Source organism: Gekko japonicus, unplaced genomic scaffold (genome assembly GCF_001447785.1).
Source record: "Gekko japonicus isolate JY-2015 unplaced genomic scaffold, Gekko_japonicus_V1.1 scaffold5, whole genome shotgun sequence".
Classification (NCBI taxonomy): Eukaryota; Metazoa; Chordata; class Lepidosauria; order Squamata; family Gekkonidae; genus Gekko; species Gekko japonicus.
The window spans coordinates 2,478,272-2,493,571 of NW_015168652.1; the positions used below are offsets into that span (position 1 = coordinate 2,478,272).

Consider the following 15,300-nt stretch of genomic DNA (forward strand, 5'->3'; position numbering starts at 1 on the left):
TCCCCCTTTGTCCTCGGAGTGGCGCCCCCGGTGGCCGTTGTGCCGCGGGACTCTTCAAGCCCTGGAGAGACGGGTGGTCCAGGAGGCAGGAGAGTTCGGGAAAAAGGGGGGGAAGAGAAGGTCCTCAGACCGGCAGGGGACGGGGTTAAGAGCACCCCTAGCGTCCCTCTGCCTACACGCTGTGAAGGTTTTCCCTCTCTCTCTCTCTCTCTCTCTCTCTCTCTCTCCTTCAATACTCCGCTCTCTCTCTTGCCAGCAGTCCCAGCGTGTCATCCTCCTCCGCCCTCTCATAATCCCCGCCTTTTATTCCCCTTGCTCCCTTTTCTGGACCGCCTCTCCGCCCCCCTATCTGGGCCCTGCCCCTATGTATAATCAGGAACGCCAGTAGGGCGTTCCCTGGGTGTGTGCCGGCACGCTGGCGGCGGCCTTAGCAGCCTCTGTGCCGCGCCGCCGACGCCGTTCTGCTGCATCAGGCCGTCAGGGCTCGCTCCCAGCCTGCTTGCCTCGCCGTCCTGCTCTGTCTCCTGGCGACAGCTTCTCGAGCCCTGTCCCCGTCGTCTGGCGCGTCCGGGGCAGGGCGTCTTGGATGGGGCCGTGTCTCCTCCCCCCCTGCCAGATGGTCGGGCGGCCGCTCTCTTTCCCCGTGTTGCTCCCCTGCAGGTACGGTGAGTTGTTGGGCCCCCCTTCGGGTTGTCGGGGATTCCGGGATCGGCCGATTACGGGCCGTGACTCCTGGAGCAGGACAGAGCCAATAACAAGAATGCAGGCAGAGAGAAAGAGTGGCCAAGTCCAGTGCCCGAGAGGTAGCCGAATCAGGAGCCGATAACAAGAGTCCAAAACACAAATCAGGAGCTTAGTCATTCAGAGCCGAGGTTGAGGAGCCAAGAGTTCAGGACATGGGTAGAGACCGAAAACACGAGCGGGGTGGTTGCAAAGCACCGTCAGATCGACTAGTTGCTGCCACAAGGAACGAGTGTCGAGTGGGGAGCTAAACACCCCTCGGCTGCTGCTGCTAATTAACGCTTGTTGTGAGCAGCCCAGCATCTGCTAAAACTCAGGGCTGAGTGAGCATCTGCCCCAAAGGTGTGCCTCCCATCGCCTGGACATTAAGTCCTGGCGGAGCCGGTTCCTCAAACGCACCACCCGTGGAGGCAAGTCAGGGGGGCTGTCTGCTGCTGATTGTTCCTCATCAGCTGTTGCTGATGCGGGCAGCCTCGGCAAGCTCTCGGCCTCCGAGGCATCATCGGGGCCAGGTGTGGGTTCTGCTGAAGCCGGGAGCTCATCCTCATCAGCACTCATGACATCTGTAGAGTTTCATGGAACTCTTAGAACTCTGACCCATGTAGGCTAATATCTGTATTTTTATCACTAGGATGAGCTTATCCGTCTCCAGGCCATTCCTATTCAGCTTGGGAAAGAAATGGAGAAACTGAACCGTCGAAAGCAGTAAGTTAGTTAATGCTGTTTGGTCAAAATCTTAGTTTCCTAGCAGTTTAGTGCACAATCCAATTCGTGCAGAGTATTTGAATCTATCATGCTGGTGCTGGCCAAAGCTGCCTCCTGTGTGAATCCTGGAAGACTGCGTCCTGTGAATCCTAGAATTGTTGGATGAATTGGTAGAAAACATCAAATAATACTTCCAGTGCTATAGCAAGGATTTGGCATATCAGGATCATAATAAATTTGAACTTCTTGAAATTTGTATGCTGCTTTCCAGATTGTTGGTACTTGCTGTCACTATGTTCCCGAGCTCATCTAAGTATTCTGATGACTTCAATCAGAACCCAATGGGTAGACTTACATGGAAATTTCCTGGTGGACCAGTGCCCTGGAGGGCCACTGGTGGCTAGGACCAAGCAAAATGAAGCTCCAGCAACTCTGCCAACACCTCAGGGGACATTGGGCTCAGAACCTTCATGGCCAATGATAATGGGTGTCTGCTTGCCAATTGTCTTCACTACTGCCCATCTGCAGAAGGAAGCAATGGGTGAGATAATGTCTGTTGTTAGCACCACTGTGCTGAGTTGCCCTGAAGTCTGGCTCATAGTGCCACAGGGGCCACACAACTGGACTGGTTCCAGGGCTGTTTTTTCTTTCCAGGGTATTGCTGCAGAGCCTTTAAGACAGGGGTGTCGAACTCATTTGTTATGAGGGCAGGATCTGACATAAATGAGTTCTTGTTGGGCTGGGCCACGTGTGTCATAAAATGTAATGCCAGGTAGCAGAGATATAAACTTTATAAAGGACACAAACACAAAGGTGTTTTTTAATTAACATAAAAACATGCTTAAAACATTAGCTCTGTAGCAAACCTACTTTTGATTTATTGACATTCACTACAGAAATCTCATGCTCAGAGTTCTGAGTCTAGGACCCAGGTTAAAACATGAAATGGCTAAGTGATTAAGAGAGTCTGGCGAAGCAAGCTATGATGCAGCACAGCAGCAGAACTGGAAGCAGGAGATGGCCAGTTCCAGTTTGGGCCTGATGGAAGCCCTCCCAGGTGCCTCATCTGGCCCCTGGGCCGTATGTTTGACACTCCTGCTTTAAGATGTCTGGAAAAATGTTCCCCAGGGCCAGCTCCATTACATCTCTGAAGTATTGTCATCTAAATATATGCTGCCAGCTGCTATCCAAAGTTAATTTAGACAGATAAACATTATACATCCATGATTCTATAATCTAGCAGAGAACACAATTAAAATCATGCCAGAAGTGACATCATTTAGTAGTGATCACAAAATCAAAAGGTGCATGTGACTTTAAAAAGCACTGGACTTTGTGCATTCTCAGTGCCTTTTGAGGAGAGTGCAGAAAACGAACAGTTTTTGTAAAATTTGTTTTATTCACAAACATAAAGAGGAAGCAGGTACTCCTACTTCAAGCCGAAGATCTGTGGAGAGCAACATCAGCAGCCCACCCCCTTCACACCCCCACCCCCAGTTTCTGCTGTCTACTCCTAGAGACTCTCATCGCTCTCTGGCTGGGTTAAAACATTCTGTCAAGCCACAACAAAGTTGTGTGAAATAAGCTTGTTGCCAGGCTTTGCAAGTTTCAAAACTGGAGACCAAATCCCAGACTATACAAGATGGTGGGGGGATCCACAATTGGATCCCTTGATGCGTAATTAAGCTGCCAAAAGCAGCTGCAAGGAGCTCTGATATGGACTGGGCCATGGTATTCAGAAATTAATGCCATGTTCCTGATCAAAATGCTCCATCTTCCAGCCTGTCTTGTGCACAAATCGGGGAGAAGACAGGCATAATACAGGTACCTGTCTTTTTTTTCCCCCTCTGGGGATTGAGGCAGCCTGGGGGAGTCATTTTTCAATTAGGAATACTGCACTGGAGGAAGCACTTAGCCTCTCTTCTTGAGCTCTGTGGGATGAATCCATATAGGAGACACACATGGGGGGGTGGGAGAGATGTCTATTGCTGTTAAATTACACACTGGGGGATCTGATAATGGATCCCAAAAAATCACATGAGATTTGTGGCTGATGTTCTTCTCCAGTGGAACAGTAACACAAGAGTTTATTTCTGATCACTCTAACTCATAGGTGTAAAGTCAAAATGTGGTTGTTCCAGAGTTGAGTTATTGAGAAGGGAAGGAGAAAGGGACACCTAAGCTGTTCTTTCTGCCCACTCGTCCTGTTTAGAAGGCAAGTTCCCATCAGTGCTCTTGATATGACTGGTTTTCACCGTCAGTGTGGAAGATATAAGATCTGCAAGACTTCTCCTGGAATTATTAGCCCACAGAAGAGTTCCCATGCTGCAGCAGCGTGGAGCCAGGCAGAGCAGGCGTTTTTTCTGTGGGTGTGTTCTTGATTTATCCTTGACAGCATGGTTTTAAAATAGGAATAGTTTAGTTGATTAATTTAATGAATAGTTTCGTTGATTAATTTAAGGATTTTAAAAATAATATTGCAAAAAATGACACAGGAAATGAATGAAAAGAACCCTTTTCAGGTATTCAAATCTGTCATGGTCTGCAGGGAAGCAGAGAAGAAGATAGCAGCAGTCCAGGAACAGCTGGAAGAAATAACTGACCACGTTAAAAAAGTAGAGGCTGCAATTGAGGACACACTTCGAGAGAAGGAAGATGTGATGAAAGAAGTGGATGGCAAGAAATCATTGCTGGAAAGCAAGGACCGAGAATTCAGCAATTGTATAAAGATGCATGAACTGAACAAAGAGAATGAAGGAAGTGCCATAGCTGAAAGGTGAGGCTAGCAATCCAAGGCCATGTGATCTGAAGAAACACTCCCTGTCTGGTGCTAGGAACAAGACAGCATTCGAGGTCTTACCTTCGCACAGAGGTTTTCAAACTGGTTTTCCTCCATTAGTAGACTCAGGAAACTAAATCCTGCTTTGTCAGATGTACTAAGTGACCTAGGTCCCGGTCACATGGGCCGGAAAATGTGGGGGGGAAGCGTGGCTGTTTGCCCTGGAGCAAAGTAACGCGCGGCAGCCCGATCAAATGTCCCGTTGAGGTCCCGTGGTTAGGCCGTTAGGTGCCGATCACACGGCTATCCTGCAGCACGGCAAAGAAGCGGCGCAGGGCGATCACACCGACAATCACTAGGCGCCGCTTCCGTGGCAAAGGGGAATTTTTTTCTCACTGAAGTTTGCACGTGCACATGATCGTTTGTGCACATCCTGTGGAGACTTTAAAAAACCCAAACATCCAGTGTGCGATGGGACATGAACGGGCGCCGGATGCCACAGGATTCAAGTGGAAAAGTGATCAGATGCCCGCCCTTGCCCCACGTTTTCCGGAAACTAGTACATTGTATGTGGTAGTTTTTTACTCCGCATCTTCGGCGAGAAGCCACGGGTTAGCCACGGGTGTACTATGCTTCCCAGATGTTGCGGTGTGATTGCGCACTGAAAATCTGCCTATCATCTGTGTCTTTAGTGCGGCAACTTCTCCGTGTGAATGGGATCCTAGTGTGTTAAATAGTTATATAGACATCATAATAGCTTTTAAAAAGTATTTTTCTATCAGTTTACTTGAACGTTCCATGCATCTGGTGAAGTGGGCTGTTTCCCAGTGATTTTCATACCAGCTGCCTTCAAGGGAATACTTTCCCTCAGGGCACCTGCTACAAAATCTTGCATTGTAGAGGATGCTAAGATATTTTAGGATGCTCATTTAGCTCATGTTGAGAACGTGCCCCAGAGTACACCAAATGCTCTGGAACCACTCGGTAGCTCAGAGGAAGACTGATAGTGGCAAGCCATGTGTCTTTCAGGCAGATTCTTGGGCATTCCCAGTTGCCTCATCAAGAAACCCACAGTTATCTTCCAAGGAAGTTCAGGGTTGACCAGGACTGTTGTTTTCCTTTTTGCCACAATGGAGTATCACAACTCCCCTTCAGAAATTAATAATAATAATAATTAATAATAATAATTAGCTTATCAGAAATGGATAAGCTAACCTTACTTCTTCAAGGGAAAGATGAAAGTGTATTTGTTAAAAGATGGGAAAGAATATATAACTGGATTTATACTAGATAGGTAATCTTGACTCAAATGTAGGAAAGAATGTAAACGTGTAAATGTTAAATATTATACGATGACTGGAATGACAAAGATATGTTAACATGAATTACAATGGAAAAGCATAAATAAAGAAGTTTTTTAAAAGAAATTTAAAAAATAGTGGGTGCAATGGAATTTCTCACTTCGGAGATCATGACCAATCTTTCATTGCCGCTTCCCAATTCTGATTGTTTTGCTGTGATGTCTCCAACCCTGGCTTCTGATTTTAAAGTGATCATGTTTGTTTCTGCTTGTCCCTTGGCCAGTTTTCCTGTGTGTGTGTGGTGTGTGTGTTTAACCATTCCCTCCATTTACACAGGGGCATTTTAGAAATTGGATTCCGCAACTGTGTCATGATGAAGCAAAAACTGCAAGATACTTTGAGCCGCATGCAACGCGAGAGGGAGAGAGACTTGAGAAATTTCAAGAAGATGGAGATGCAACTGAAAATAGCTCTTGACAGCTTGGCACAAGTGAAATCACACCATGAAAGAGTCCTTTTAGAGGTGTGTCTGAACAAACTGCATTGATGGTACTGGTTATGCTTATCACACTAAAGATTTGTTTGTTGGCATTTCCATGCAGTACTCTATTTACTTAAAAAAGAAGATGACCCTGAATATAAGATGAACCCCCTCTAAAATACATTCAGGTGGGGTAGCTGTGTTGGTCTGAAGCAGCAGAACAAAGTCTGAGTCCAGTAGCACCTTTAAGACCAACAAAATTTTATTCAAGGTATAAGCTTGCACACAAAAGCTTAAACCGTGAATAAAATTTTATTGGTCTTAAAGGTGCCACTGGACTCAAACTTTGGTCTCCTCTAAAAAAGTTATACATGCAAAGTTTTTTTTATTATTGGGCATAATTGTAACTTGTATGCAAACCTAAGACAACCCCCTCTTTTTATGGCACCCCCCAAAAAAAACACTAGTCTGGCATTTGAGTAAATACAGTAAACAAACAAGTACTGTATAAATAATGCAGACCATGGAGTGCACAAAGGTCATGCAAAGGAAAATTATATTGTAACAAGAACAACTAATAACAATAACAAGGGACCACAAATATCAGTAAAGCAAGATTATATCATAAAATGTGCCATACATAGTATACATAAGTTCATACAGGGCTTTTTTTGAAGAAAAATCCCAGCAGGAACTCATTGGCATAATAGACCACACCCAACAGCAGAAACTCATTAGCATATTAGGCCACACCCCTGACCACACAGCTTATTAGCATATCAGGCCACATCCCCATGCATTCCCTTGGCTTGCCTGGGTGCCCCGTGGCTGCGGGAAGCCCAGGCAAGGCAGCCCTTGGAGGGAAGGGAAGGCATGGGGAGGCATTTAAATGCCTCCCCGATCCTACCAGGGGCCCCCCTGACCTGGCCGCCTCGGAGTTGCCATGGGGGGGTCACTCTCCAGGCCTTCCCTCTGTAGCCACGCAAGCACAGAGGTTTTGGCTGTAGTGGGCGTGGCCAACTCTGAAGCCAGCCGACACTGCATGTGAGGCATAGGGAAGGAGGTCCCAGCCATCCCCAGCCCTGCAGAGAGTCTCATCTGTCCCTCCGAGCACATTGAGCTGGAGACGCTGGCCGTCGCTTCTGTGGATGGGACTCCGCAACCCAGGCAACCAACTCAGCCAGCACCTTCTGAGTGGCAGTTCAGGCAGCCAACTGATTTTGGCATGCATAGAACTTTGCCACTCAAAAATGGGGCTGCGTCTTGGCCCCCACCCTGTTCAACTTGTTTCTTTCTGACCTTCCCTCCTATTTATCTAAAACTGAGGGTCATGCCCCCAAACTACACTTGAAATCAGTACCTATTTTCTTATATGCTGATGATGCCGCTGTCTTATCCCTTATTAAAGTGGGATTAATGCGCTCACTATCAGCTTTTATCTCATATTGTGCCCAGAATTCCCTATTCATCAATTATGACAAGTCTAAAATTTTACTGTTCTCCAAATCATGGAAGCAGCATACTTGGAAAATCAATGGCAGAACCATCACCCAAGTTAAATCCTTTAGGTATCTGGGCATTCTTTTTCACTACAACTTAAAATGGTTCATGCATCGTGACCAAGCCCTTCTCTTGGCTAAGAATAAGCAGTTGGCATTAACTCGCTTTCATTACCAAAAAGGTAATCAATTTGTTCAGGCTGCTTTACAGATTTTCCATACCACCATTCTCCCTCAGTTACTTTATGGGATTCCTTTGTGGTTCCAATGCTTCAACCAAAATGTCGAAAAAATCAAAACATCTTTTCTACGTCATATTTTAGGCATCCGCAACTCAGTGTGCTATTTCATCCTGTGTGCTGAATTGGGCCTTCACACAGTAGAATCTAGAGAATCAAATACTGGCCTCATCTCTATTTTCACTCTCCACCCAACAGTCTGATTTCCCTCTTACCCCCATATCCTTTCGTGCCCAAATGGTTTAGGTTAGTACTTGGTAAAATCAAGTCACTCGGTATTGACTTAGACTCACTGACAAACTCCAACGAATCATATATATTTCAAATGATTAAAAGGAGAATATTAGATATCGATTCTCAATTAATAATTGCTGGTGCAAAGGGCACCTGTTCACCTTGATTTCTGGGCCTTCTCCTTCCCCAAAACTGTATGCTTCAGTATTTTTCAAATTTAATAAATCCTTGCCAATGCCGAGCCTTTATGTTGGCCAAGTTAAATATATTCCCCTCATTCATGGTTTCTGGCAGGTACAAGGGTATCCCTTACAAACAGAGATTGTGCAGGTGCAGCAAAGAACCTGATTCTATACAACATATTCTATTAGATTGCCCATTGCTCACTCCCCACCGATACCGCTTGATTAAACCACTTCTCCCAGCCCCCAATCTTATGTTAAATAAACGGATAGAACCTTTGTTAGCCGACAAACACTCCTCAGTCACCAAACGGGTGGCGGAGTTCCTGGCCCTAGCAGCAAAAGAGATAGAAACCAAAAGTGGTAAAAGTGCTAGATAGGGGAAGATTACATGCCTACTCTTCTTAGTTAAGATCCAATTGTACTTAGTTTCTGCTACGCCGCTTGTTTTGGAGAACTTCTGTAGACTGTTTTTTATTTTCCCCTCAAATCTCGCTCAAGTGTTTTGTTGTATCCTACCTTGTTATGCCAATAAAGGCATAATGAACAAAGTACAGGCTTAATGAACAAAGTACAATTTGTTCATGAGATACTCAAGCCTGGTTTCTTCCTGTGCTCGTTCACTCCCTCTTTCCTAATCACACAACCCAGATTGAAGACTTGGTATTTTAGGAAGTCTCTTCAATCTATCTGCAATTTGTTGTGAGTGTGAATTTGGGTGCTTCAGCTAATTGGGGTTCATTTCTTGCCAGCAGTCTGGGATACTGACTGCAGTCTGATAAAGAGTTACTCTAGACAATGGGCTTAGATTGGAATAACTTTGCATAGGACTGCACTGTAAAGTTTAGTTTAATTCTGGGTTAGGATGCCTATTTTGGGGCAAGGAACTGTCTCAGGCTGCCATTTTGGTCCTAAACTGCCCAGCTGAAAACCAAGTGGGTCTGATGTGCAATTAACTTGGGGGGGGGCAGACGGTTTGCTGTACATATTCCAGATAATTGTAGCAACAAAAAGTGCTTTTGTACAGTCAGATACATTTCTTTTCCAGAACTCATATATTGTTGGGGGGAAAGGTATTTCTTTTACCAACTGATACATTAACACATAGAATTCACTGCCACAGGAGGTGGCGGCGGCTACAAAAATGGACAACTTCAAGAGGGAATTAGATAAGCATATGGAGCAGAGATCCATCAGTGGCTATTAGCCACAAGGTATAGATAGGACCTCTCAGGCTGTTTTCCCACAAGCGCTGCTCCGCGCTCGCTCCTCCCTTTTGCCCCGATGGTACGTGTCAATTTCACACAAGCTGCTGCACGGCTGCATTTTGCCCCGCAGCTTTGCGCGATTTTCCCTGCATCTAATCCTGAGGATTGAGTAAACATGGGGGAAATCGCGCGAAACTGCGGGGCAAAATGCGGCCACGCAGCTGCTTGTGTGAAATTGAAACGTACCATCGGGGCAAAAGGGAAGAGCGAATGTGGAGCAGCGCTTGTGGGAAATTGGTCTCAGTCTGGGGAAGTAATGCTCTGTATTCTTGGTGCCTGGGGGGGCAACAGTGGGAGGGCTTCTGGTGTCCTGGCCCCACTGCTGGACCTCCTGATGACACCTGGTATTTTTGGCCACTGTGTGACAAAATGTTGGACTAGATGGGCCATTGGCCTGTTCCAGCATTGGCTTTCTCTTATGTTCTTATTAACACTATCACTATTAGATAAGATTTGTAATGCCACTGAAGATGCTGACACCACTGCTCCCCCAACATTTCTGCCATTTAATTTATGATTTCCCCCCTCTTTTTGTTAATTCTGCATTGTGCCAGTATTGCTCAGCCATCACTATTTTTTTAAGTTAGAAAGCAGCAAGGAGTTTGTTTCCAGTGTTGTCTCAGTACATTCCAATGTTGTTTCAGCATTTCAGGAACTGTATTTGAAAATGTTAACGTTTTAAAAAAAATGTTGTTGACCATCTGCTCCCTTACAGTTCAAAGCCAGCACTGGAGTATTCATCAGTTGTGCCAATATGGTAGAATGGTTAGTGTTCAGAGGCTAGATTTTATTTATTTATTTTGTAAGGTGGTGGCTTAAAGTTAGGCCAGATTTTTTATTTTTATTATTATTCCACCCATTCTCAAAGGAGCTCTAGGTGGCATATATAGTTCGCCCAACCCTGGTTTTTCTTCACATCAACCCTGCAAAATTAAACAGGAGTCTAGTAGCAAATTCCATCAAAACAGATGAAATTTATCCCAACTTCAGCTTTTGTGAGTCGTAGTTTCACTTTCTCAGATCCTCCTGTGAATCCTGTGTGTTTGACCAAAACATATAACTGGCCAAATGTCACCCAGTGAGCTTCATGGCAGGGGGGTGGGTTAACTCAAATGTCCTACTATGTCCCACTGGTTCTTTAGAAAACAAAACATTTCTGAAAAACTCTTTGCTTCATGGAAGCAGGGCCCACTTGCTTGGAGTTGCTTTCCAAGGTGTAACATCCAGCCCCTGTAATTTCTGGACAGGTATTATCTGAAATATCAAGAAATAGGAACAGCAATTTCACCATAAGTACAGATTCTTCAAACAATGCCCACCTGCATTTGCTAACTCCTGGACCACAGATATTGGTATAGGAGGTAGAGAGACATTTGCTGACAAGAACAGGCAATCTTAGAAATGTGGAGTTCATCTAGTTATTTGACCAAAGTTTAAAATCCATCCTAGGCAAGAATTGGAAAGGGTGGCCTTCCTCAAATTATGGGAAAGGAATCAAGTATAATGTATACAGAGAATTATCTGTAAAAAGAAATCCCCTGTGCCATTATTAACATCCTTTCTTAGCTATGTCTTGTAAAATAAATTGAAAAATGTGTTAAACATTAAGCTGCTGTCAATAATTGGATTCAACATTGTCTTCTCTTTGTATTTTGTGTTTGTCCCTCTAATATTGTTTCTAGGTTTCTATGCTTTGCAATTTAGAAGTTTCTTTTTTGGTTGTTTGTCTTGAGTGGTGATTGTTCCTTTTTGTGTTTTTGTTTGAAAATTTAATTTAAAGAAAGGAAAGGGTGGCCATTCTCCCTGATGACTGGGATCAATCAGTAACTTGCTCATTGTTTAGATAAGATTTAGATAGCAGTGTTGATCCTCAGCAACGTCCCAAGACAATAGTTTTGTGTGGGCTTTTATTAAGACCAGTCAAAACAACACAATACAGTGTGTAAGTGTTTGAGTTCTCCAGAACTTACCATGAGGCTGGATGCAAAACAGAGGGTGGGGAGTATTTTAGGCCATGATTTTAAGGTCTCTGACTACAAACTAGATAGAGTTTGTTTAATAAATAAATAAAAAATAAAAAGTCAACTGCTGATTTTTGTGTTTTCAGTTGGATGGTGGCAACCATGTGCTGCTGCTTCCCAGAAGGCCATGGGTGCATCCTGATACTAGCTGCACCCTGTGCCTTTTGGCGTCAGTAAGATCATTCTGTCCAGAATGCATGAAACCATGTGGGAAGTGTGGTATGAATAATACTTCAGAGCAACAGGAAACTGACAGAGTTACTTCCTCTGGACAATTATTTCACATGACCATAGTTCATACGCAGTGTGAAACTGCTCGCTGTGCATTGTGCTGCTTCCACTTATGCACACGCTTTTCCTTTTTGTGTCTAATCCACCAGAGACTAGGCAACAGTGTCAGAGTAGTATCCAAAACATATACACTGGAAAGTCAGTGTGGTGGACTGGTTAGATTGCTGTGCTAGGATTTGAGAGATCCATGTTCAAACATACACTCAGACTTGATCTACACTGAGTGACCCTGAGTCAATCAGTCATTAAGCCTAAACTATTTTAGATGGTTGTTAGGAGAGCCAAATTAGGGAAGGTAGAACAAAGCTGGCCAGCCTGTCCTTCTTGGAAGATTGGTAGACATCAAACGCTAGTACAGTGGGGGGGGGGGTGTATGTATGACATGGGCAGGATCCCTACAACCCATGTCGAAAAGGTTTCAGCCATCACAGAGTTCACAGTGCCTACATGACTGGGTTTGCCTGCAATACCAGCATAACTCCAGTATGGGCCAGGATACATTGGCACTGTGCTATTATGGATCAGGCTATTCTTGGGTCTTGGAAATCAACAGGGATACTGCACAGTATAGGATTTGAAGTTGCAAGTGTAATACCAAAAAAAGGAGGGGTGGAGTAATATTTACACTGGTTATTTCTCGGGATTATCCCTTTTACAGGTTCAGAAGAATAACTTTAAAAACTTGACATGTGCACTTGGATTCCTAAATTTTCACATTTTAAATGAAAATTTAAAGACACATGAATTGGCTACATTAAATAGCATGATTGTCTTCTTTGGCATAAATTAAAGGTGTCTTGTTTCCCTTTTACAGATTGATGCTCTACCTAAAGATGATGGGACGCTATTAGAAAGGCGAAGGGAACTCCAAAGAGAAGTTGAAATAGTTAAGAGGAATCTTGTTCAGGAGGTGAATAATTACCTTATTTATATGCCATGTTTTCCCAACTAGTTTTTGTTCTTGAATCTAGCACATGTATTTGGACTTCCTCACTAGATATCCCTGTAGATATCCATGAATGGATTTTTTTTTTTTTAATCCAGCCCAGGCTGACCTATTAGTGCCTGTCAGACAGGGTGGGTAATTCCTTCATTGGCTGCAATAGTGGAGGTCACAGCAAGCTGGGTCAAGGTTGTCCTTCTGTTGCCCCCACAGACTTACAGCTAGACTGAGACTTCCAACAGATCTTTATTAGTGGCCTCTCTGTGTGGTCACATTCACCTGTGTCCTGTTACAAGGTATCTAGACTATCGGCCACCCTCAGGCATGCCTAATCATGGCTTTTAAGTCCTGGCCTAACAGTCCAAGCCCAAGAAGCACCCCTTCTTCAGCCAGCAATGCCAACACTGTGATCCACCTTTGTCCCACAATATGCATATCGGGCCAGATTAAGTCCAGTGATCTCCAGCGACCCCTGACACTGACGTGTTTGGCCTGGTTTATCCCTCTGGGCAAGCCTGACATATCACCAGCCACACTCCACAGGGGCTGGAGCCTGCCCAGCTGTCACAACTCCCCCTTTCAGGAGGCTCACAAGCTCCTCTGCAATCACACATTCCTCCTCTACCTGCTGGGAGAAAAGAATCTGTGTTGGTATGACCAGCACCAGCCTGATCCTGCACCTTGAAAGAGTAGGGCTGCAGCACCAAGTTCCACTGTGTCAGCCACAGATTAGTATCTCTCATCCACTGCAACCATACCAAAGGGCATGATCTGTCACCAGGGTAAACTGTACCCCCCCACACACACACACAAATAACGTTTCAGTGTCTCAACAGCCCATTTCACAGTCAGCGCCTTTCAATGACAGCATATCTCTTTTTGCGTTCTGATAGCTTTCTGCTCAGGTATAGGACAAGGTGCTCCTTCTCCCTCTCCCCTTGAGACAACACGGCCCCAGTGCTGGTGCCCAAGGCCGCTGTCTGCAGAATGCACAGGTGGCCGGGGTCAAGCATCTGTAAGACTGGTCTCTTTCTCTGTGCCATCTGCACTGTTTCAAAAGCCTCAATCTCCTTTGAATCCCACTGTAGTTCCTGGGCCATTCGTTTCCGAACCAAGTCCTTAAAGGGTGTGGCTATCAACCCAAATTTGGGAATGAAACACTAAGAATACCTGCTAGCCCCAGGAAGCCAGGACTGCTGAGAGCTACCACAGGGTCCCCAGACAAATATTCCACCTGGGCTCCCCATATGACCTTGATCCAGCCCTGTAGCCAGAAAATTTTCGGTGTGGGGGCACGTGCCCTGACATGACTACGTAACTTCTGATGTGCCTACATAACCCAGAAGTGATGTAGACAAGTGGGGGGGGCGGGGGGGTTACCCTCTGGGACGCCGAGTCAGCTTTGATTGACTGGGGACCCACCAGGGTGTCTGCTCGACTGACATGGGAAGGCCAGTTTAGGGATGCTTGGCAGACAGTGCACAGGCTGCCGGGTTGCACCGACAAGTCAAGTACCACAAAGAGGACTGCATGTGAAATTGGCCTGCAGATCAGCTTGGGATAGGATAGTGTGCTGCCTCTGCATCCAATCTGCCTGACTTCCTTCTCTCCCTCCCTCCATCAAATCATTCCCACAGCTCCACACCCCCATCTCAGGATTGGGCACTTGGGAAGGCAGTTCCCCTCCTCTCACATTTAGTTCCGGGCTCTTGAGAGGGGTCGATTCTGTGACCTTGCACTGTCCGATCTGTTCGCGTGGTCACCCTAGCACAGGCTGCTGCAGCCTCCTTTAGCCCAACCACTCCAGGTCACTTGAAGCTGCGAGGGTGGTGGGGGAGGAGCTCACTGCTGGTGTCATGTGCCCCAGGCTCCCTCCCCCTCTCAGCCAACCATGAGGCACGCAGGTTGGCTGTGATATGCTGCTGGCAAGCACTATTGTTGCCGGTCACTCCAGGCTCCCTCCACCTCCTGGGGGAGGGGGGACCGGGGGAGTGGGCAGGGAGGGGGACTGGGAGGTAGGGGCATGGCACATTCAGGAGGGGGCATCGCCCCAAGGCCCTGTCAGCGTGGCTATGGGCCTGTCTTAATCCAAACCAAATAGGATTGGGTGTAGATCTTCAGCTTTTGTGGTTTTCTCAGCTTTATGCAAGTGTGAAAAGTTTTGTTCCAAAGCATCTTAAATAGCAAGTTAACATCTTTGCACTTACCAGTCACAAATGTACGTGGCGACTTGATAGCTGTTTCTGATTTTCATTGTTATTTAAATACATATAGAATGCTGTTTGTTTTCTTTTGCCTTCTTCACTCAGGAAACATTTTGCAGTGAGCTTTCAGCATGTACTTTATTCACAAGTTATCATCTATTCACATTTGGGTGTTTTTCCATTCTGGAAAACAATATTCTTTTCACCCATATTGCCGGTAGAACAAACATGTCCACTCAAGTCACTTCATAGCAACCAGGTCTAGAAATAACCACAAGTATCACAGTTTTCTGTGCAACTTAAAAACAACAACAGCACAGGGCTATACTGTGGATCCTGGACTAAGTTCCATGTTGAAAGACCGGCAGCACATAAATCTAATAAATAAGGGTTAGTATAACTTGATTAGTCC

The 15,300-nt window shown here is 45.5% G+C and overlaps 1 protein-coding gene across 1 annotated transcript in view; it reads left to right on the forward strand.

Annotated features, from left to right (window-relative positions):
* CCDC146 (coiled-coil domain containing 146) overlaps nucleotides 1-15,300 on the forward strand; it is a 54,927-nt gene that overhangs the window by 17,462 nt on the left and 22,165 nt on the right. The window contains exons 6-9 of the mRNA XM_015415054.1: nucleotides 1,373-1,446; nucleotides 3,995-4,222; nucleotides 5,863-6,049; nucleotides 12,556-12,651. Coding sequence (XP_015270540.1) covers nucleotides 1,373-1,446; nucleotides 3,995-4,222; nucleotides 5,863-6,049; nucleotides 12,556-12,651 — 585 coding nt within the window. The remainder of the gene's footprint in view (nucleotides 1-1,372; nucleotides 1,447-3,994; nucleotides 4,223-5,862; nucleotides 6,050-12,555; nucleotides 12,652-15,300) is intronic.